Source organism: Barbatula barbatula (genome assembly GCF_947034865.1).
Source record: "Barbatula barbatula genome assembly, chromosome: 12".
NCBI classification, from domain to species: Eukaryota; Metazoa; Chordata; class Actinopteri; order Cypriniformes; family Nemacheilidae; genus Barbatula; species Barbatula barbatula.
In genome coordinates, this window is record NC_136775.1 from 9,665,872 (window position 1) to 9,688,561 (window position 22,690).

The 22,690-nt window shown below is 37.0% G+C and overlaps 1 protein-coding gene across 1 annotated transcript in view; it reads right to left on the reverse strand.

Annotated features, from left to right (window-relative positions):
• npr1b (natriuretic peptide receptor 1b) overlaps positions 1 to 18,463 on the reverse strand; it is a 43,010-nt gene extending 24,547 nt beyond the window's left edge. The window contains exons 1-5 of the mRNA XM_079469421.1: positions 18,252 to 18,463; positions 16,533 to 17,328; positions 6,147 to 6,334; positions 5,442 to 5,555; positions 3,026 to 3,161 (exon numbers count right to left, since the gene is read on the reverse strand). Of these exons, the coding sequence (XP_079325547.1) occupies positions 3,026 to 3,161; positions 5,442 to 5,555; positions 6,147 to 6,334; positions 16,533 to 17,292 (1,198 nt within the window). The 5' untranslated portion in view covers positions 17,293 to 17,328; positions 18,252 to 18,463. The remainder of the gene's footprint in view (positions 1 to 3,025; positions 3,162 to 5,441; positions 5,556 to 6,146; positions 6,335 to 16,532; positions 17,329 to 18,251) is intronic.
• Between the last annotated feature and the right edge of the window lie 4,227 nt (positions 18,464 to 22,690).

Consider the following 22,690-nt stretch of genomic DNA (forward strand, 5'->3'; position numbering starts at 1 on the left):
AGTCAGACCTCTAGTTTAGTTCAGGTCTCTGTAGAAACGCACCTGTCTGTGTGTGCAGCTGGGCAAACAAACTATATACAGTAAGTCATAACAGTATTACTCTAAGCAGATCCCATGGCAGGGACATCTGCTGACTAAGATCATATTAAGACACTTGAGATCAGATCACACAAAATAGATATTGATACTGGGGAAAAAAACAAAGCCTGCAAAATACTTTTTGTGAAAAAGGAACAGTGGATTTCCATTTACATCACCCTTGATTGGGAAAGAGCTTGGGAAGAGAGAGATGAAAAGAAGCAGTGGCAGAGGGAAAAGAGGGAGGGGAGATAAACAGGTATAGATAGACAGAGATAGAACAGATGTGGGAATGAAAGGACCAATATGGAGAGAGGGATTTAAAAGCGTATTAAAAAGGAAGCTACAATAGCCGATAGATGAATGAGCAACAGTCTGTAGCAGACTATATTGTGTAAGATGTTGAGGCCAATTCCATGAAAATGTCAACCTTATCGTGAAAAAAAGTATGTTTTTACCAATGGTTTTTACTATGGTAAAAGCACATATGTTAACATTTGGTTGTTCAAATACCCATGTGAGATATCTCTTCAAGTTTTTAAAGCATTTGTTTTATTTTTAGTGCATGATTTTTCATAGTCAGGTGAAAAAGTGCCATTTTCAGGATTGTCACATCCATAACGCTACATATTCCTCATAAATGGACACATTAAAATAAAGTCCTATTTTATGTTCCATAAAGAGGCATCCCATCTGCATTAATTTGGTATTATTGCTTCAGGATTGTGGATTTTATTTCATAGAAATCCTACAAAGTTTGAACTCTCCCAAAAATGGTGTGCTTATTTTGTCACATCCATAACGCATGTTTATTTCCCTTTTTTAAAATAGAAAGTGTGTGCATATTGACATTTGACATTTGATAATGACTGACATTTTTTATTGTTTACATTCAACAAGGGTTTAGAAAAATACAAACAGATGGTTCAATATATTTGTAACAAATTCATTCTCTGAGCATTTTTTGTCACGTTCATAACGCAAAATGTCACGTCCAGAACGTTGGAATTGCCCTTGTGTGTTATTGGATGTAATTGGCTCATCGGTGTAATTCATTTCTGCTTGATCACAAGTTGGACAAGAACAGAAGATGACATAAGTTTAAGGTGAACTATTCTAAAGAATTGAAGAATGAATAATGCATGAACAAAAATGACGAAGGAACGAGTAGAGTGCATCATTTATGATGCTTATTCATTAGACCTGGCAAATAAACACACACATTACACATCTTATATAAGACACATCTTATATAAATGGTAGAATCAAACATATGGGGGCAAACTTGCAAAAAGAACATATACTGTAAACACAATACATATATGGTCACATGCTGTGCACATGCAATAGATTTATATAAAAAGGGACACAACACAACACTACAGTCTCTTTGTAGTATTTCAGCTCAGAAGCTGTAGGATATCATGTGAAGACTGTTCAGCTTGTGCATGAGACTTAATTTTAAGTTTGTGATTTGTTATGCATTTTTAAACATGTTACTGAGACTGAGTGTCATCTGCACAGCGTGTGCAAACACACTTTACTTTCGCCATAAACTTCACATGATATTTTCTGGAAAATGCGTCATCGGATTAGTCTCTGTGGGAAGCTTCTCTCTGTAAGAGGACTGTAATGTTAGACTTTGTACCGCATGACCTATTCATTCATTCTTGAATACAGCGGGATTGACTGGGTTTGGTCGTCACACAAATAAAATGAAATGTTGCTGTAAATTCCTGTACAAAACGTATGACATCTACAAATCCTATTCTGTTGGAATAGCACAAACCAAACTAAATCTCATAGACAAAATTAATATTCTTTTCTCTCCACTAAAGCAAGTGAGAGAAACGACTGAACACATGTAGCCCAGAAGACACACACACATAGACAAACCAATTAACTTGCCTCAAGTATCCAGCTTAAAGGGATTCACCCAACAATTCTGTCATCATTTACTCACCTTTGAGTTTTTCCAAATCTCTTTAAATTTGGATACTTGGAAGAATGCTTATAATCAAATAGATCTTACAGAGATTGACTCCCATAGTAGGAAAAATTACTTTATAATGTTTTTGTTCTGTTGATCACAAAATAAGACATTTTGAAGAATCTAGGACAGCAAACAGTTCTGGGGCACTTTTGAATACCATTGTATTTTTCCTACTATATTAGTCAATGGGGGGGGGGCAAAATATGTCTTATGAACAGTCCAGACCTCATACGTCGCTCGGTCTGCACAGCGCGGCAGTTGAACACACATTCAGTCTACACATTTTGTGTCCTTTGATCAACTCTTTTTATCGGCCATTATAGCTATCGTCGATCAAGATATTTAAAGCGATTATCGTCCGACAAAGATCGTCAACCCATCAATCGGTGCATCCTTAGATAAAAAATCCAATCATTCCATTTACGACACATTGAACAATATTCTGTTTCAAAGTGTCTGACCTTTAACCAACTGACTTTCTTAACCTCCCGGGAGTTGAAAAGCAAGATTAGCATAACTGTTAGCACTCTCAGTAAAAGAGTGTTAGACCACAGAGACCTTTGTGCAGCGTGTGACCGCTACAGAAGAGAAGACACTATGCTCCAGTCGTTGATGTTCATTAATTAAGAAGTTCTCACTTTCTCGGTTCTGAGAGCTTATCGAGCCTCATCAAGACGAATCAACATCACATGAAACATGAAATTAAAGCTTAGATACATGGAAGAAAGATCATCATAATGGCGGGACAGCTCCTCACATACACAGATTTGCAGGATTATTCCGTTTAATTTCAATTAATTAAGCATGCCAACGAATAATTTTTTTATATCAAAATACATTTTTTATTTGATTTGCCAAAATGAAGCATGAAGCATATTTAAAACATCTATATTGCCTTGTTTAGCTTCTGTGATGAGACATGGATGGATCTTACGGTTTCAACTACATGCTTACCATGATAGATTCGGTTCCACATTCTTTTTGTGACGGACTCTCCTGAGGGTCGGCCGTGTCCTTCTGAAAGACTCTCATTTAAAGCATGGCAATACAACATCAGACCGTCGTAGAAACCACCTGCGATGATGTTCATCTGAAATGATTAAATATGCAAATAAACAAAACAAATCCATTAGCCCGTGAAACCTTACACTCTAAAACCAGTTGTGTTAAAAACAACACATTTTGTGTTCACAAAACAATATGACATATTACATAAAAGGGCAAATCCAGTGTTGATGTGACATCAACTTGAAATATAAACTGTAGGGAATGTTTTTACCTATATATTGAACCATCTGTTTTTTTTCTAAACCACCTATGATGATATAATGCCAATGCCCAATTTTCTTTTTCTTTTTTGTGCCTATTTATGAGGAATGTACCATTATGAATGTGACAATTCACCTACCTGACTATAGAAAACTATGCTTTCAAAACAGACAAAATTGCTGAAAAACTTTAAGAGAGACTTCACGTGGGTATTTAAACTAACAAATTTTGACATCTATCAGTATGATGAAAACCTTGTGATAAAACAAAGCAACACTATAGCTAACAAAGGAACAGGAGAAATGTCAAAGACTGAATGATTTGCCATTACTGATATTTAGGCAGGCATTTGTATTCGCTATCGGAGCAGCAGTGGAAAACTTTCTGGATTCCTCTCAAAAGCAGGAACAGGGAGCCAAATAAACACTTGAGAGTGGTTGGACTAAGACAATCTCAGATTCAATCAGAAACAATGGTGAAGGGAAAATCCACAAAGCCTCAGACACATTAAGACAATCAAACACTCATACTGGCTGTTCTGCTGAGAGAGAGTCGTGATAAACCCCACCGCGTTCCTCTGCAGGGGTCTCTCAGAAACATACCCCAGTAGCAATCAGACTGATTTAGTATGGGTAAAGACAGGAATTGTGTTTTTCAAATGTAAATCTTTTCACAGTCAGCCTGAATCGATGTAACCTCATGCATCACGGAGCAAGAGCTGTAAGAAAGAACTGTCAGAAGAACTTTTAAGGGACGTTTAATAAACATGTATGAAGTTCTACTATTAAATTTCATGCTACATGGCATATCTACACAACCAACCAAACGTTTGGTTTATATTCTAAAAAGTGAAAAGTAAGTCAACTTTTCAAACTATAGAGTAGTACAAATGTAAGAGTCAGGATAAATGTAACAAATAAAATCAGATCTAATTTATATTTCAGGATCTTCAACCTTGCCACCCTTCTTGGTATAAGAATCTTGGTATATTAGCATTCAGCTTCTTGAGCTTTTTAGAGAATTTTAGCAGCGGTTGCTTTTTCTTCATTATTTGGTCATTCGTTTATTAAGATTTAAAAAATTGATATGTTGGAACAATTATATTTGATCTACAAAAGTAATTTTAAACATTTAAGCATACATCTTAAGATTACATTTTACACAAGGTTATAAGAAACTTTTCAGTCAAACATTTCCAAATTTGTTAATCCGTGCTGTATATCGTAAAGCAATAAAAATCTGTACAAACATTTATTTGACACAATACTGAACAAGTATTTAAGTAACAAGTGCATGTGAATTTAAATCTGTTACATATATATATAGTTTTTTATCCCATTAATGATAAGAGTACATCGGAGAGGAGACAGGAAGGCATTTGGAGGAGACAGGGGAGCAGGGCTGTCAGAGGAGCGCTGGGAATGAGAATCGTTCAAATTCTGTTTGAATTTGCTGTCAGGTTGGGTTAGCTTTTACTGTCAATTTGACTGTCAATCTGTGAATGCAGTGAGTCTGCAGTTGTTGATTCCGATCAACCTGTTGTTACACTGAAAGCTTCAAGTTTGAGGAATGGAGAGCTTGAGTTTCTGCCTTTGGCTGATCTTGTGTGTACAGTATGTTATCTTGACAGATGAAAGTAAATGGTGAAATTATTTTCCTCACACATCGACATATATGTCATTGTTTATGACCTTTACCTAGGAAGTACATATAGAGAAAGAGAGAAAGCAACAGTGCCTTAGTTGCCTGTCTGGACCTGCTTTATCCTCACTGTTTCCCGTAGATTAATAGATGGCTATGATAGAAAAGACTGTGAACACATATAATGTACATTGGCGGAAAAACATTCATTTGTTCATTTGAGGCAGGTGAGTCTCTTTAAGCTCCTAATAAGACGATCTGGCTGAAATACAGCCACACGGTTTTTAATTAGAAGAATTAATTGGAAATTGCAGGAGGAGACAGAGATGGAGAGACTCTTGGCAAAGAGTCTAAATAAAAATAAAAGGGAAGAGACAATCGATTTAAGCATAATATGCCCAACTCATAAAAGTGTGCCATTTATGAAGCAGACATACTCAAAAGTGAAGATTTCTCTTACTAGTGAATCCTCCACTGTAAAGTTAAACATCCTTTTGGCATCTGATTTCAGATCAGCAACAAATTCCTGGTACTCTTGATTCTGGGGCTCCAGGTAAGTCAGAATTTTCACACTCTAAGATGCAAACATACAATTCTGATCACACAAAATATTCAAGAGAAATAAAGATGTGAAAACATGTGAAATAAAGACCAGTGTATGTTAAAACAATGTTTCATTACAATTTCAATGTATTAAATGTAAAAACACAAACTAAAGTGATATGAATGTATTAAAAGGATAAAAACATTCTGTCATCATTTATTCACACAGAAGTCCAAACTTACATACATAATTTTGTTGTGCTGAACACAGAAAAGATATTTGAAACAATGTTTGTAACAAAACAGTTCTGGGGCACTATTGACTACCATAGTAGGAGGAAACACTACTATGGTAGTAAATGGTGCACCAGAACTCATTGGTTCGGAACTATTCCTTTAATTAATGTATAATATTAATATAACATATAATATATGATGGGTATATACGTTGGGTTTATGTGTGTTTGAGTATATTAATTGTGTGTGCTTTAAATTATGAGTCATCTTAAAATAATGCAAATAATAAATGATACCACAACATCAATAATAAGCTAATAGACATACTGACAGATATAAACTGACAGATCTACCACTCTCTCACGTTTCCAGAAGGTTTAATCACCTGGAAAGCCTCCTTTGCCTCCTCATCATCATCATCACCTCTGGACCATGGATGAGATGGTTGGGAGCCCAAACTGCGTCCGAAGATGTCAATGTAAAAGAAGACAAACTCCTCCTTAGGCAAACCTGCCCTTTGGAAGTTTACCATTAGCTGACGAAAAATATCTGGAGAACAGCATACAAACACCACTGTAATGAAAGAGAGAGAGAGAGAGAGAGAGAGAGAGAGAGAGAGAGAGAGAGAGAGAGAGAGAGAGAGAGAGAGAGAGAGAGAGAGAGAGAGAGAGAGAGAGAGAGAGAGAGAGAGAGAGAGAGATTTGAACCTTATTCTACACATTTTTAAAACTATTACTGATCAGACACAATGGCCCGGCTTAACAGAAAAGGCTTAGCTTAAGCCAGGACTTTGCCTTAGTAAATATATAAATTATGATATTTAAGTCGGTTTTATTAAAATGCCTTCAAGTAAACAATGGAAATGACTTAAAATGATTTATTTTCAGTTAAGACAGCTCAAACTTTTCTTAACGTCTTAAGGCGTTTGTGAAACTGGGCATGTAAGTATACAGCATCAAAATGAATGAAAAAGAGAAAACCAGATATCTTCCGTAAACAGAACACGTTTTCCCATGGTAACTCCAAATTTCTTTAAAACATTCTATATTGACAATGAAATCATAATGATTGATGCTTCAAAAATATTCTTGCACTGACTAAACATACAAGCCTCAATATGAATATATTTCGGAGTTTTCTTCATTCGTGTTACATAAATTGCAATTTTCGCTTGTTCCATTAAGTATTATTACACTCACATTATTTTCCATTTGCATCTACTTCATGTATGAAATGTGCACAGCATTTGGAGGCTACTTAATGGAAAAAAATATGGAAAATTCTAAATTTTAAGGTGGAACCTCATTCCACACCTTTTTTATTTCTAAGTGCTGCATCTTCATAATGCCGAGTCTGTTTTTGACTGAAATAAAATCTTCTGTCAGAAGATTATTAGTTGGCGACTCACACAAAGTAAATACATATATAAAATATAACAGAATAATGAGCAGTCTGAACATAACAGCATTATATATTATACATTATATAGAACTGACCGTAATCAATGTCATAATGATATTTCCTCAGCATTACGTGTCAATATAACACATCCAGACGGGAACTAGCAAACATTCATTTTTGTTAATCTGTCTAAAAGTGTCTACATGGGAGCTAAATAAATTTACTGCCATCAAATATAAAGGAACCTATACTTTTACCTGATGTGACTGGTTACTAAAAAGCAGACACTCTTTATTTTTCATTATGCATTTGTTATTGACCACAAGTAAACAGGGTGTTTCACGCGGAGCAAAAACCGTATATGACGAAAGCAGAGCTTCTTTTCAATGTTTATAATAATCAGAAATAGACCGGTGAGAGAACGAACCATTAACAGGGAGAGAAAGAGACTCTGACAAGAAAACAAAATGCTTCATTAGCTCTGTTCAAATAAGCAAGCTATCACAGAGACAGAGGGAAAGTGACAGAACCAGGCTGCCATTGGCAGGGGTGGTAATTACGTGTGTAGAGTGTGTGTGTGTGTGTGTGTGTGTGTGTGTGCGTGCGTGCGTGCGTGCGTGCGTGCGTGTGTGTGGGCCTGTGTCAGTGGATGATAATGACCGCAAGGGGATAAAGGGATTTAGCATTTCAGTCAAACTCTGAAACTGAAGAATCATCTTGTTTCTCTGACAAATTAAAAAGGGATATAAGCCATGGATAATGAAGAATATGAATATCTGTTGTACATACACGTGTAGATATTTGTGTTTGCATGCATGCATACATTACACAAATTCAGTTTAAGAAACTGTGTCAGCTTAAATGTATAGTCCACCCAGAAATAAAAAATTTTGTCATTATTTATGCATCCTCATGTTGTTCAATGCCTGTATATGACCCTTTCTTTGCTGAAACACAAAATAAGTTATTCTGAGAAATGTTCAATTAGAAGATTTTACTGTGGGTTATACAGTGGGGTTCAATTATGGGGGGCAATGTCATTTGAATACCAATGTTCTTCAAAATATGTTTTGCGTTTGGTTTGGAAGGTTTGGAATGACATAAGGGCCAACTAGTGTTTTAAAACACTTATGATGCATTCAGTTAACCCTGTCTAGTTGTTTTTTAAGATTTTATACAAATGGATGTATAGTTAACCTAAATGTTGTGCATTAAGTTGTAGTAATGACAATTTAGAGAGAGAGTATCTTCGGGCAGTTTTTTGGTCGGCAGTCATTCCGTGTCTTAATCTTCATTTGTGTTAAATACAACAAACACAGGACAGCTGTTGCTTTGCGACTTCATTGCTGATAACATCCTTTAAAATGTCACTGCAAATGCTGCTCTATGAAGGCTGAATGAAGGAATCTAAATGAAGAATAGGGATCCACAAAGGGTAATAAGCCGACACTGTGAGGGTTCTGTTATGTCCTGTGCTCTCAGAAAAACAGCCCCAACGTCTACAGAAAAACTAAACTAACCAGAGCAAGACCTTTACATGATCTGCCCACATACCAGTTGCCAGAAACAGTCTATCACTTTGAAAGGTGTGGAAAAAGAAAGAGAAAGAGGGAAGAAGAGAGAGAAAGAAGAAGAGAATGAAAGAGACAGAGAACACAGTGTCCACAGCAATCTACATCAAAAACCAAATTGCACTATTTGTGCGTACAGCCAAATGCTGCCAATGCCACCAATGCAAATGTTGTACCAACGCATAACATTTTGATGTCCCTGTTCATGATGGATCACAGCCTCCTAGAGTAATGAACACACTTCATTTACCCTTTAATTATCAAAGCAAGTCCATATGAAAAATGCCAATCTGTTTTGGAAATGAGTGTGTCAGGTGTAAGAAACAGACAGTCACAGAGATAAAGCATTACACAGTCAAATGCTATTTTCGGAATGGTTAAACATTAACCAGCACTCAGCATGCAGGCACTTAACATTTCACAGACTCTTACCTTAACATTGGTTTTCCTTTGACAGGAGGGACAGTCAATTATTGGATGGTCTTGTGGTCCAAAAAAGGTTACATTTCACACATCCTATCAGTTCACTATAATTAAACATTAGTAAGTCGCTTTGGTAAGAAATAATCTGCTACCAAATTTACATGACAATTTCAGTGCCACATCCCTTACTGCTTGCTCATATTATTCAAATGTATTACTAATAATACTAGTATTTCTAGTTTTTTAAAACATGTTTGATATTACATTTATTAAATTAGACAAGACAATCTGATGAATAGCAGTTCTGTCATTTAACAGTCAGTAGCATATAGCAAATCAAATTCCAAACGTTTTCGCACCGTAAAAATGTTTCTTCTATAAATCTTTTTAGTTTACAGAGATGTTTTATGAATATTCTACCTATTGTCATATTTTAAGATATGTCAGAGCAAGGTTTTTTCAGTTAGGATGGCTCTAGCATTTATTCTATGTTTTCTCTGTAACATCTACAGTACAAATTCAAAACCCTGCACATCATCATATCACCACACTACCTCGTCCATGAGAGAAAGTGAGTTAGCCTTCTAAACAAGTGCTAATCACAGCCTGCTTTTTGGATTTAAATGAGCAGGTACGCTGTAATTACAATCCAGCAAAGCGGATGCACATTGTGCCTGTTCGATAATGACTGGTTCATAAAATGCGAAGCCGTTCTCTAATACAACGCGCTACAATTATTCTGAGAGCAGAGCACAAAAAAGCTTACTTTTGCTTTCCTGTCATATCCCATCCTCTTAAAATGAAACAAATCATTAGGAAACAATTTGATGTTAACATGGTACATAATTTTTTTCGGTTTTCTGTTCCTTCACTTAAATAATATTTGAATATAACAGAGACCATTTAAATGTATAACATAAATAATTATTATTTATACAAATTATTTTATTTTATCCATAAAATTCTGCAAATATTATTTTACCAAAAGCAGCTCTGTGTCCCTTAATCAGAAATGTAATAATAACCCAATGAGTCACAAAGATACAAATTCTGCCAAAAGTAAATAAACCATTACATAAAAGAGACATAAAAACACACATTCACACAGTGTTGGTAGCTAAAAAAAATTTGAAGATACAAAAATAATTCTGTCTGATCTGAGAACTAATGAATCCGGTGTAGATGAGCTTCATGCACAGACTCAAGTCCAACGAATTAAAATCCGGAACAAGAATAAAACAGCTGCTTTGCATTATTCATTTCTTACACTGTTATGTTGTAGCTCTGCTACACTTCCTTTTAAAAGCCTGATTAAGCCTTAGCAGTAAATTTTCTAAAGAATATCGACACTACAGTTACAGGCACAACACTCCAGCAGCTACACCAAATGATCAGAGCAATTACAGCAGGAAATAGAAGCAGATCTATTGATCGGAATGGAATCCTTGAAGCCTCGTTCTTATGTGTCTGCCGGCGAGAGCCGACGGGATGTGCAAAGAGGCACGCGGAGCGTGCACACTTATTCAGCTATTTCTGCAAGAGATCTTCAGCGATGTGACAGAAACAGAAAGTAATCATTATGATGTGTTTAATCTCACTCTGTTATCGGGTGGAACGATAAATGTCAATTATGAAAGTGATGGTGAAGGGAAGTGAAGCCAACCCACATTATGGCGCAAAAGACAAAAAAGGCATCCAATCGGCATCTATAGTGACCGCATCAGCATCTTTTCTGTTACATTAGGAGTCATAAATGATGTTTATGTTTATATTGTATATTATCAATTCTACACCAGGGCAGCTTATGATCCAGATGTTCATCTTGCTACAGTTTAAAGTCTGCATTGGTCTGTTGATCTAAACAACTTTCCACCCTTTAGTGGTTTTAAAGGGAACGTTTCAATGTGGAAAGACTGCATGCTTCAATTCTGGCCTCTGGCATGCACACGTCCTTAAAAAGAACTCGGCTAATTTGTGCAAATCCCCATTCAGACTCACGTGTGTCACGTCTGTCCTCTAATGCCATTTAACACAAGCCAGAATGGTTTTTAAATGATATTAGCGCCGGAATCTGTGTGTGATCTACGGGTGACCTGCTTACTATTACCTCATTTAGAGGAAACAAAGTCGTTGTGTTAAAGTGATACTTCACCCACATATGAAAGTTTTTTCATCATTTACCCACCCTTTTGTCATTTCAACCCTGTATGACTTTCTTTTTTCAGCAAAACAAATGAAGCTATTTTGAGGAACGTTGGTAAACGGCACCCATTCACTTGGATTGGTTTTGTGCCCATACAAAAGAAGTGACTGTGTGCCGGCCCTGTTCAGTTACCAACTTTGTTTAACATCTTCTTTTGTGTCCTGCAGAAGAATGATAGTCATACAGGTTTAAAATGACAAGTGACAAGGTAGTAATTGATAACAGACTTTTGCATTTTTGGCTGATCATTTTAAATTGCTAAATTATAGGTTTAGTTGCATCCAAAGTTCAAAAACGCTATGAAACATTGGCATAAAAATAATTCCTACAAATTAGTGTGTAGTTTTCTATTCCTTTATGTTCTTCACCCTGTGTAATACAGATTAATATTTAACTTGATCCAGATGGATACAAATCTAGGGAGAAGAACAGCATAGAGTTTTAGAGTTCATTTCAGCATGCCCAGTGTTGCGCTCTGCAACCATGGTGATGAAAGGGAAAGAAGATCACACAGATTTACATTATTGTTGAAGATTAATGGGTAACACTTTACAATAACAGGGTGTGAATTATCATGTACTAATTCCCGAATTAATAATTACTTGACTATGAACTAATGATGAGTAAAGACATGTATTAATCAAGAACTAATGAAGAAATAACTTAACTACAACATGAGTCATATGAACTACCGCATGAATAACACTACCGTAATTACATGTTTGTTCTTGCATGTTAGTTAATTAACACTTTGGTGTAAACTAAATCAAACATGCTCTAGAAGATGTAAAATTGTTAATAAATTGGCCACCTGCAGCTGTCACAAACATCAGTGGATTTCTTGAATATTTAATGAATATTTACGCTTAACCTACTGGAAGAGCAGACGTTCAGTGGCAGCATTTGGAAGAAGGAACTGAACGGTAGGAGTAAAGTTGACAATTTGAAGGGGCAATAGTGGCCCAAAAGAAGAGCAAGAACCCAAGACAAACGTCTGACTGCAGTGCATTATTATGATATCAATACATTAAACCAACCCATAACAACCAAAGTGACAACCATCATCACTGAATTTAATTTGGAAAATTGCATCTGCTTATTGAATGTGTTTTTGTAGGATGGCGGCAGTGGATTCACTCAAAACAGGATGAGATGAAATTGATTTTAATTATGAATGCATTTTGCGTTGGATGAGGTAGGTTAAGCGTAAATATTCAAGAAATCCACTGATGTTTGTGACAGCTGCAGGTGGCCAATTTATAAACAATTTTACATCTTCTAGAGCATGTTTGATTTAGTTTACACCAAAGTGTTAATTAACTAACATGCAAGAACAAACATGTAATTACGGTAGTGTTATTCATGCGGTAGTTCATATGACTCATGTTGTAGTTAAGTTATTTCTTCATTAGTTCTTGATTAATACATGTCTTAACTCATCGTTAGTTCATAGTCAAGTAATTATTAATTCGGGAATTAGTACATGATAATTCACGCCCTGTTATTGTTAAGTGTTACCGATTAATGAAACCAATTCATGAGGACATTCTTTCAGTTCCTCCTCAAAATGTCATAAAATTTGATTAAATAAAAACTCATTCATGTCCTAGTCCTGTTTGCCTGGAATCAGCTAGAAATTAGAGACTACTCGTGTTTCCGGCACACCCCACGGTCCAACACGATCTCACCATCTAGCTTGGCAAGTCCACTATCACTCCCTCCGAATCAGCCAGGAACCTAGGAGTCATATTTGATGAACAGCTTTCCTTCAATGATCACATTCATCTCTCTCCACTGGCTTCCGGTTGAAGCCCGGATCAGATTCAAGTCACTGATGTTTGCATACAAGACTATCACTGGATCTGCGCCGGCATACTTTCACACCTACACTCCTACACCCCATCAAGAACCCTGCGTTCAGCAAACGAGCGGCGCCTTGTAATGCCTTCTCCCTTTCCTGCTTATGCTCCTTCACTACTCCTTCCTGGTGGAACATTCTTCCCAATGCGGTCCGGTCAACCATATCTCTCACAACCTTCAAAAAACGACTTAAAACACACCTCTTCTGCGAATACTTGACAGACATATGAAAAAAAAGTACACTAAGCCTCTTCTCTCAACAGGTAGTGGTCTAGCTTTTGTTGAAACTAGTAACTTTGTATTAGCACCTATTGTGCTATTGCTCTTTGTATGACATATCGCTTATTGCTCCCCGAACTCTTTGTAAGTCACTTTGGATAAAGCGTCTGCTAAATGTAAATGTGAAATGTTGCGCAGTTGGTTTGTGAGTTGGTCTGTTCAGAATTTAAGAAGTCTAGATCTTAACAGACGTTTTTCAAACACATCCAAAATGACAGATGCAGCCAATAAACAGCATCTTCCACTTGGCACTTTGGAGCTGAGGTCCACTTTGATGCTGGTTTCCACCATGTGCCGAATCAGGTGTGATTGAGTTAATGGGGTACATGGAAGGTTTAACCAGAGAAGCACAGTCCTTATCAACAGAGCAGCTTTGAAGTGTGTGCACGTGTTAGCTGAAGCTCTTTAAATGCATCATCTCAAGGGTTTACTATGGCCAGCAAAGAATTCAAGATCACTCTTGTCTACTCTTACAAGCTGGCTATTTTCTGCCTTGTCCTGCCCAAATATAATAGAGCTTCCCTAATAAAATGCAGCTGATGTTCCCTTCCGTGTAGCTTTATCAATTCAAGAATATACAGTAAAAGCCAGATGGTACTTATCTCAATGAGCTATTTCAACATGACCTAACCCTTAAAAATGACACCCAATGTATTTGGGCTGTTTCATACTACATAATATTTTGGACTTACGCTAGTAACCTTTTTGTGTTTGACTATAACCTTATTTCTTCAAGTGCAGCTATAATCTCAAACGAAAAACCGTTAAAATTTAATAATTTAAAAGGCTCATATTCAAGCACAGAACATTATCTCCATACAGGAAAGAGCTCATAAAGAAGACAAGAAGATTCCGATCTCGCGGGAGGTTTGCGTCTCCATGTGTTGTCTTCCTGCTGCTGATGTTGTGTGGATGTTTTATGAGGGGAAAGAGGCGGGTGGTGTGGAAGAGCATTTCCGCTCTTCTGAGAACTCTAGAAAAGGTTACGGCTCCACAGGTAATCACCACACAGGTGCTGATCAGTCAGAGAGACTCCAAAACATTCCTGCATCAACACAATCATTTCGTCTGAGTTCTGTCCCATTTCCTCTGCCTCCCAGGGTATATGTGGTCGGGTCAATAGAGGAGTTCTTGATCTTGGATGATGCAGTGGTACTAAAACTGACCCTGGACTGGTTCTTAATCAATTGCCAGGGCTTTCATTTACTTTCCAGACAGATTTTTCTAGCTTTTTTTAAAGCAGTACATTTTAGATTACAAAGCATTCTTTATGGAGGATCATTAAAAAGTAATACCGCTGATATCATCTCCTTAAAATACCGCTGATATCATCTCCTTAAACAAAAGCAAACCCAGGTCCGCCAACAGGGTTCTGTATCTTCAAAGGGTTGTTTGAAAACCACATGTTTCTTATCTTTAAAACCAGTCATCAGACTACTTTCATTTTTACAAGTAATATAACTTTTAACAGCAAGATTAAAATTTTGAGCTCCATTACAATTTTTAAATGCTTAATAGTTACAAAGATTGCATGACAAACTGTTTTGCAGGAAATGCCAAGAGATCAGATAGTGTGCGTAAAAAAATATTGGACGGTCGCAAGGGGTTTTGACCTCTGTTAATAAATGTTTTCTGTTGACATTTGAATGCCCCTGTGGGAACTGAATAGAAGGCCTAAAGCACATTTTACCCAATATAACTTCTGCTGGACCCAGGTTTCCTGAGTATTCCGTTTCCTGTAGAACTATAAATCTAAAAATGCTGATAACAGATATTGAAGATTCATGCAAAATTTGATAGTCATGCATTGCACCCTCCTCAATATATATATATATATATATATATATATACAGTACATATATTTGCACAGTGGGTCGAATGTTTTTTAGCGAATGTCATTCAATCAGAACCAAAAAAAAACATTTTCAGCAGTCCTCCACCATTCTACCGTCTCATCCAACTTTTTCTCAGGAATGCTATATCCTTCAGCCTGTAAGCCATTAAACTTGTTATCGGCCTTAGTCAGGTCATCTTTTGCAGTATTTAAATCTGAATCACAGAGTGCAGCACAAATCATGCTCAGCAGGCAAAGAAACAGGGCTACCATCACATCCACTTCACATTCACTGTCCATGGCAGTAGATGGAGCGTCCTAGCTCTCCTAGATTTGCTAAGACCATCACTCTTTCAAAATGATATATTTTTATGAGCAGATACTGTAACTAATCCATAACTGAATAAGGCAGTTTCTATTATCACAAAAATGTCATCTAGAAGAGCATGGCACTAGCAACGCCAAGGTCACAGGTTAAAATCCCAGGCAACACACAATTGATAATCGTATACAATAGAGATGCTGAAAGTCGCATTGGATTAAAGGGAGTACCTAAATGTAATTTATTCTTTATAAAACGGTCAGTTCTGGTCCTTGATTCTGATTGGCTGAGCAGAGTTCTAAGCCATTAAAAAATCTTGATTTATAACGGCTGACCGCATTACATAGCCTAAATAATTTACTTTATTTTACGAAAAGTTTGCCATGCATAGCTTTTTAGAAAAGCAATAAGCCCCGCGAAGCAGTGGGTTACAGTGCATTTTATAACAGCTAAGGGGGTCTTACACAACGCCCCTATATAAATGCCTTTATAAAATGCACTGTAGCCCACTGCTTCTTGGGGCTTATTGCTTTATTATACACTTTGCACAAAATATACTGCTTCACCACTGGCCTTTAAACTGATAGTTCACCCCAAAATATAATTTAGTCAAATTTATGTCAGTCAAAACCTGTATGTGACCCTTTCTTCTGTAAAACGCAAAAGAAGATATTTTGAGAAATGTTTTATGTACGTACAATGGAGGTCAATGGGACCACTGTTGTTTGGTTACAGATCTTCTTTAGTCAAACAGGTTTGAAATGAAATGAGGGTGAATAAATGAAAAATCATTTGTTTACATGAATGAAATCAAAATGATTACATAAAATACATCATACATTCTGACAGTTCCAGAAAAACAAAATATGTCTGCTCACCTCTGCCATCTTCCTGGATCTTGTGCAGGAGGTCGGAATAGTTCACAGGCCCTGTATTCTCCTCAAACACCAGGTTCGGGGTGGTGATGTTGTTCTCATGTATCTCAGTGTAAAGTCCCTCCAGGGCGAAGTAGCATGCCCTCTCACCCATTTTAGTGTCACTGAACATCAGCAGGGTGTGCTGGTGCCACCCAAAATGCCTGTATAGGTGTAGGGCATATTCGCCCAATTTTTTGTGGGTGGGGCCAGTGTTAGTAATAGACGTGTACATTTCCATGTGCAGGAAAGCTACAGCAGGTGCCCCTGCTGTGACCATGGGGAGACCCCAGTGAGTGGTGAATAACCCAACTGGAGATGAAGTATAGTCACAGCCGGGCCCTATGAAAGCCCAAGGATTGTGTTCAAACTTTAGATCCACAGCCATGAGTGGGGCGATGGATTCGGAGCATATACCGTCTCTGTCCTCACTGCTAGCAAAGATACGCCGGAGGTGATGCCGGGGCAGAAGGGTGGGGTCGGCATTGACACGGGCGATTGCGCGGTCCAAAGCGGGCCCCACGCGAGGCCATGCCCAGGGGTAGGAAGTATTGTACTGAGGGAGTATTACAGCTAGTATGATGTCATCTGTGTGGTTGTGTGCGGGTCCGTGGGGCCCTTGGCGCCTGCTGGTATTGGTCGAGATTGACAGAGTCAAATAGCACAGCAAGAGCAAAAGCAGCAGGGACGATCTGCCTCCCCCATACGGGAGCAACAGACTCATATCACGTCAGCTCACGCTTCCGACAGCTCAAGAACACTGCACACACACACACAGTAATAAATGAGATTCTAGTGAACGAATGGTCAAAAAAACATCAAAATAAACACACCAAATTACACTTGAATCCTACAAAAACAAAATAAAAAGCTAAATTCATTTTCTACATGGTCACATTATCATAATGAAACATGTTTAAAAAAGAAATAGATGCTGTAAAAATATTAATGTTTCAGTTTTACCATTTTTATTCTATAGAAAAATCAACTGCTTACTTTTAAGAACTCTGTTCTGTGCTACAAACTAGTGTTGAAATAGTTAGCACAATAATATGATACTTTCAAGGATTTAAAGGCATACAAAATCTGTCTGGTTATAATCATTCTTCCAAATCTCTTTCTCTGTGTTCGCCAGAACAAAGACATTTATGCAGATTTGCAGCAACTCGAAGATGTGTAAATGATGATAGAATATTCATTTGTGGGTGAAGTTTTCCTTTAAACACCTTTTTCAAGAAAAACTTGAACTACATTAATGTGACATTTTTATTGGAAAGGAATACTAAAAACCATTTTTTATTTGGTTAAAATCACCCTGATCTGAATAGAAAATTACTTAATGATAGTAATTTCATTCAATTACAAGCCAGAATATAGCACCACCCCTTAACATCACCATCACGCTTCATCATCATTTGTGAAAGCAGATCGTACTAAAATATACAAATAAGATTCCTTCAAATTTCCACCCAAAAAAAACTGTTACAAAATGAGATTGTTTTGGTTAAAATACACCTCATGCTATTTTGTTCAGAACTGAAAAATGAACAAAAAACTGAATGCACAGAAAAAGCTGAATGCAGAAGTAATGTGTACACGAATTGAAAACATTTATCAACCAATTAAATTAAATAATGATCGTATGCTGAGTATGATAATAATCATGTTTTCTTTCTAAAATACCTTTTATACATCAGTCTTCTGGTCTCCTCAGCATCAGCACAAGTATAACAGTTCTGAATGGAAAACATCCCTGCCTCTGTGGAACTCATCTCCGTGGGCTGATCGTGTGTCACTCAAGAGTACCAACAGCAGCAGTGATTTACTCAAATCACATTACCCAACGTGAAGCTCCGCCTCATCTCCATTTCGAGCTGCATTCACTGCCATTCTCCGGGCTTCAGGGGGTATTAATGCCTCTCAGCTGATAGAGAGAGAGAGAAAGAGAGAGAGAGAGAGAGAGAGAGAGAGAGAGAGAAAGGAGGGAGGGAGGACCTAGTGTACTGTATCTTCAGGCTGTCAGACAAATCAGGAAAAAGGTTGGTCAGAGCATCATTTTCTGAATGTACTGAATGTTGTCTACATTCACAACTGAATGCACTTCTCACAGTTAGTTGCTGCAAACCAATGCCATTTAAATCTATGAGGTCACCACTGAATGTAACATATAAAATAAACGGCATTAATAGAGCTAAAGGTGGTGCAGGATGAGAACAGAGCAACGGGTCACAAAGGTTTAAACGCTGCTGGGATATGATAGCATGACACCGTCATTTGTAGAAGAGGTACCCAATGACCCTTAGAGAGAGGTTTTAAGCTGCCCAAGTAGGATACGTCACCCATAGGTCAGGACAAGCTCTCTCTGCCGACCACACTTTCAATTTTAGTTCTCAGTTTTACCTGCACTGACCTTCCTGGGTATGTGTTTGTGGCTGTATAATTCAAAAATGCATGTCTGCTTGGTTTCTGTAATGGTTCTTTGGTTGAGCTTTCAGCAACCATAATGTTCCAGGATGATTCAGCCTAATTTCATGGGAGGAGCATATCATTTAATCATCCTCTCAAGAGTGTGCATCATTTATTCGCCTGCATGTCTTCAGAACCATCTATTTTAAATGAACAGACATTGGTGCCCGTTGACTTCCATTGTATATGGACCGCTGAGAGACATTTTTCAAAATATCTCATTTTGTGCCCCACAGAAGAAAGAGTCATATATCGGTTTGAACCATATGAGGGCGGGTAAATAATGACATAATTTTTATTTTGGGGTTAACTATCGCTTTAACTAACCAAGATGTAAGATCTGCCCTTACCCCATCCCCCCTCCTTCTGATTTAGAATCAGCCCATATGCTCAAACTCTGCTATTAAAAAAGAAAAGACAAAAGCTAAACTCGGATCAGTGTTTAAACAGTTCATGATTTCTCCTATCCTCCCCTCAGAAAGCCCCGGGACAGTCAGATGGATTGAGTTACCAAAACAGGATGCAACACAATAGCCTCTACCTCTCTCCCAACATTTCCCTTTCCATCTTCTCTCTTTTTCTCCATTCATTCATTTATGACCATCCCCTCCTTAAAAATAGAGAAAAACAAAGAAAGAATATTAAATTTATCAGATGAATCTGAATTCCTGAACTGTAAGACAAACAGCTGTTCTTTTTCTGTTGTGTTAATCTCACCTAAACAGCAGTTTGATTCTAAACCAGTAGACCAGCAGGGCACTTGTCATGCTTGTCTGACCTTAGTCCCTGTATTTGAAAAAATATGTGGTAAGAAATTCACTGTCACGAAACAGACAGATATCTGCATCACATAGATATTCATGCAAAGTGCTTTCTGATAAATTAACATATGCAAACGTACTGGCTTGTTCTTGAACTTTTCTTAAAGAATTACTGACATCTCTGATAGATATCTAAACATCCATACTCTCATATACATATGTGTGTGTGGGTGTGTAGGAGGACACAGGAACTATTCAACCCTCTTGCAGATTACTGATAAACATTAGAGCTCAAATCCATCTTCTGCGTCACCTCATATTTTACTGCCAACTAGTCAATTTAAATTCTGCTTGTTTGAAATAAGGATAATAATAAGGATAATGCAATCATTATGGGCCGTTGAATATGCTAATAAGTAAAATACAGTTTTTAGCACCAATATCTGAAAATGACCCCAAAGACTGTCATTGAACTGAAAGTACCATTTAATTATATTTTATGTGTTACCATGGCATTAAAATCCTAGCTCTGTGCCAAAGAGGGCTTTGTCACAAATTGCTATCCGAGAAATGTATGTTCAGGGTGAAAAATGCACGGGAACAGTAAAAAGAGTAAATTTTTTGGACATTTTTAAAATTGTTGTTATTATTAAATTACAGTATGCCATCTGAAGAAGCACGGATAAAGAGATAAAAAGACAGAATTAAACTGGTGTTGCATTAACATGAAAATTCTGTCATGAATCACTCTCAAAACTGTGGGTTCCATTGACAAAAGATAGACTTTAAAATAAAAGATACAAAGCCGAGTTGCATATACACGGTCCCTGGATGACGTTGTCATCTCCCATGTTACTGTTAGCATGTCTGACTGGTGTTGTTTTTGCATTCTCAGCATCCGTCAACATAAGCATTTTTCGCCACACTGGTCTATGTACCATATTTGGATGTTTACCGGTGCACATATTTAGACATTGAGCAACAGAATAGTGGGAGAGTAACATTGAATCTAAATGGTTATGCTTACCCTATAGTTCAATATTTCATACACTAGTTCATCGCTTCACTCGTAATGCACAACCCCATATTTGTTCAATATTTAATTCTCTAGTTCATCACTTCACTCATAATGCACAAAACCCAATACTTTAAAATCTTCCACATACTCAGTGGGATCCACGAACTGAGAACAAAGAAATGTATGCCGATTTGGAACAACTCGAGTTTAGTTTTTGGGTGAACTATATATTTAAGAGGTTACTCATAGATATCACACTGTGCACATCTTACATACAAAGTCTTCAAAAGACACACCGGGTGAATAAATAACAGCAGACCTCATTTTGTCCCTGGAAGAACAGCACACAATAAATGTTTGATGGATATTGAGCAGGGGTGGCGCCAGGATGTTTTTACGTTTTTCTAGGGGGGTGCTAAGGGGGGATTAACAGTTTAGAGGGTGGGCTAATAAATTTATTAAATTAACAAATGCCTAAAATGGACAACAATTTTGCCATTTAAATACAGAACAGCTTCTTAAAAATATTGTTGTAGTGCATTAGCCAACACGTCTCCCATGGATGCGCTTAGTTATAGTTATTGTTAATAAATTCAGATTTTGTGACCATTTTAAAACATGCTGTGCTTTTTTGTTAAAAACATTATGCAATGTGTAGAGTAGCCTACGAAACAAACTTCTTTATGACCTAAACTAAACAAAACAAAACAGAAAAAGCAAATGAAGCAGAACACAGCAATGAACATACAGAACATAGTGTAGCGTACAGTCGGCGTATGGTTTTGTTATTACTTCACAAGTTTCTTTTAAGAAAAAATAGCATAGGCCTATCCACAAGCGCAAGGTTCGAGTCCATTCACTATTGGGTCCTTCGCTAGCATAATTATTCCTTCTATAACTAAAAGCAAAGCTATACTCAATGCTCAATGCTATACTCTTCTGTTCTTTGTATTGAAATACAATTCGGAGTAAAACAAGCTTATTTCAGCAAAGACCCGACGTCTTCCCATACAGTGCATATTAATCAAAACATTTAATTTATTCACAATTGGCCCGAACTCCATGTACTCTGTTGTAGTTTTACAACTTGTAACTATAACGTAAACTTTATATGTTCTGTGTTGCTTTAAACTGAAATAATCTTAAAAAACATGGCATCACCATTAACACTTAACATCTAGAAAGAATGAACATAAAAAATAATGTAGAAGCTGAACCACAGTCATCTCTTAACCATTTTGCAAGATGTTAACAACGGCTCTCACTAAATCCTTGGTGTTTCGAGTCAGATCCGTGGGAGTGGCTTGATAGTTTTGACTAAATCCTTGGTGTTTGATGTCTTACGAGAACTTTACCCTAACCCACTCCCTAACCCTAACGTAATGTAAAAATGTAATGTAACGTAATCTAAAAAAAATAAATACAACAAAATAGGAAGTGCTTCTGGGCCAGTGTTGTTATCGGCTCTCACCAAATCCTTGGTGTTTCGAGTCTGACGTCATCACACAACTGTGTTTTTTAGCAAGTTTAACTCTAACCATCTAAACTTCCTATGATTGTTAAACTAGCTAAAAAACACAGTTGTGTAATGACGTCAGACTCGAAACACCAAGGATTTAGTGAGAGCCGATAACAACACTGGCCCAAAAGCACTTCCTATTTCATTGTATTTATTTATTTTTACATTACAGAAAACAATGGAAAATACAACTTAAACAGTAAGTGCTGCTGTTTAGATATGGCAAAATAATCTATATCTCTAATAATATACCTCCAGCTCTTTTTCTAAACATTTTTATTTCATGAAGTTAGAGTAACACTTAACAACACTTCAACACAAACAATCATATTGTTTGCTGCTTCAAATGTTCTGTTGA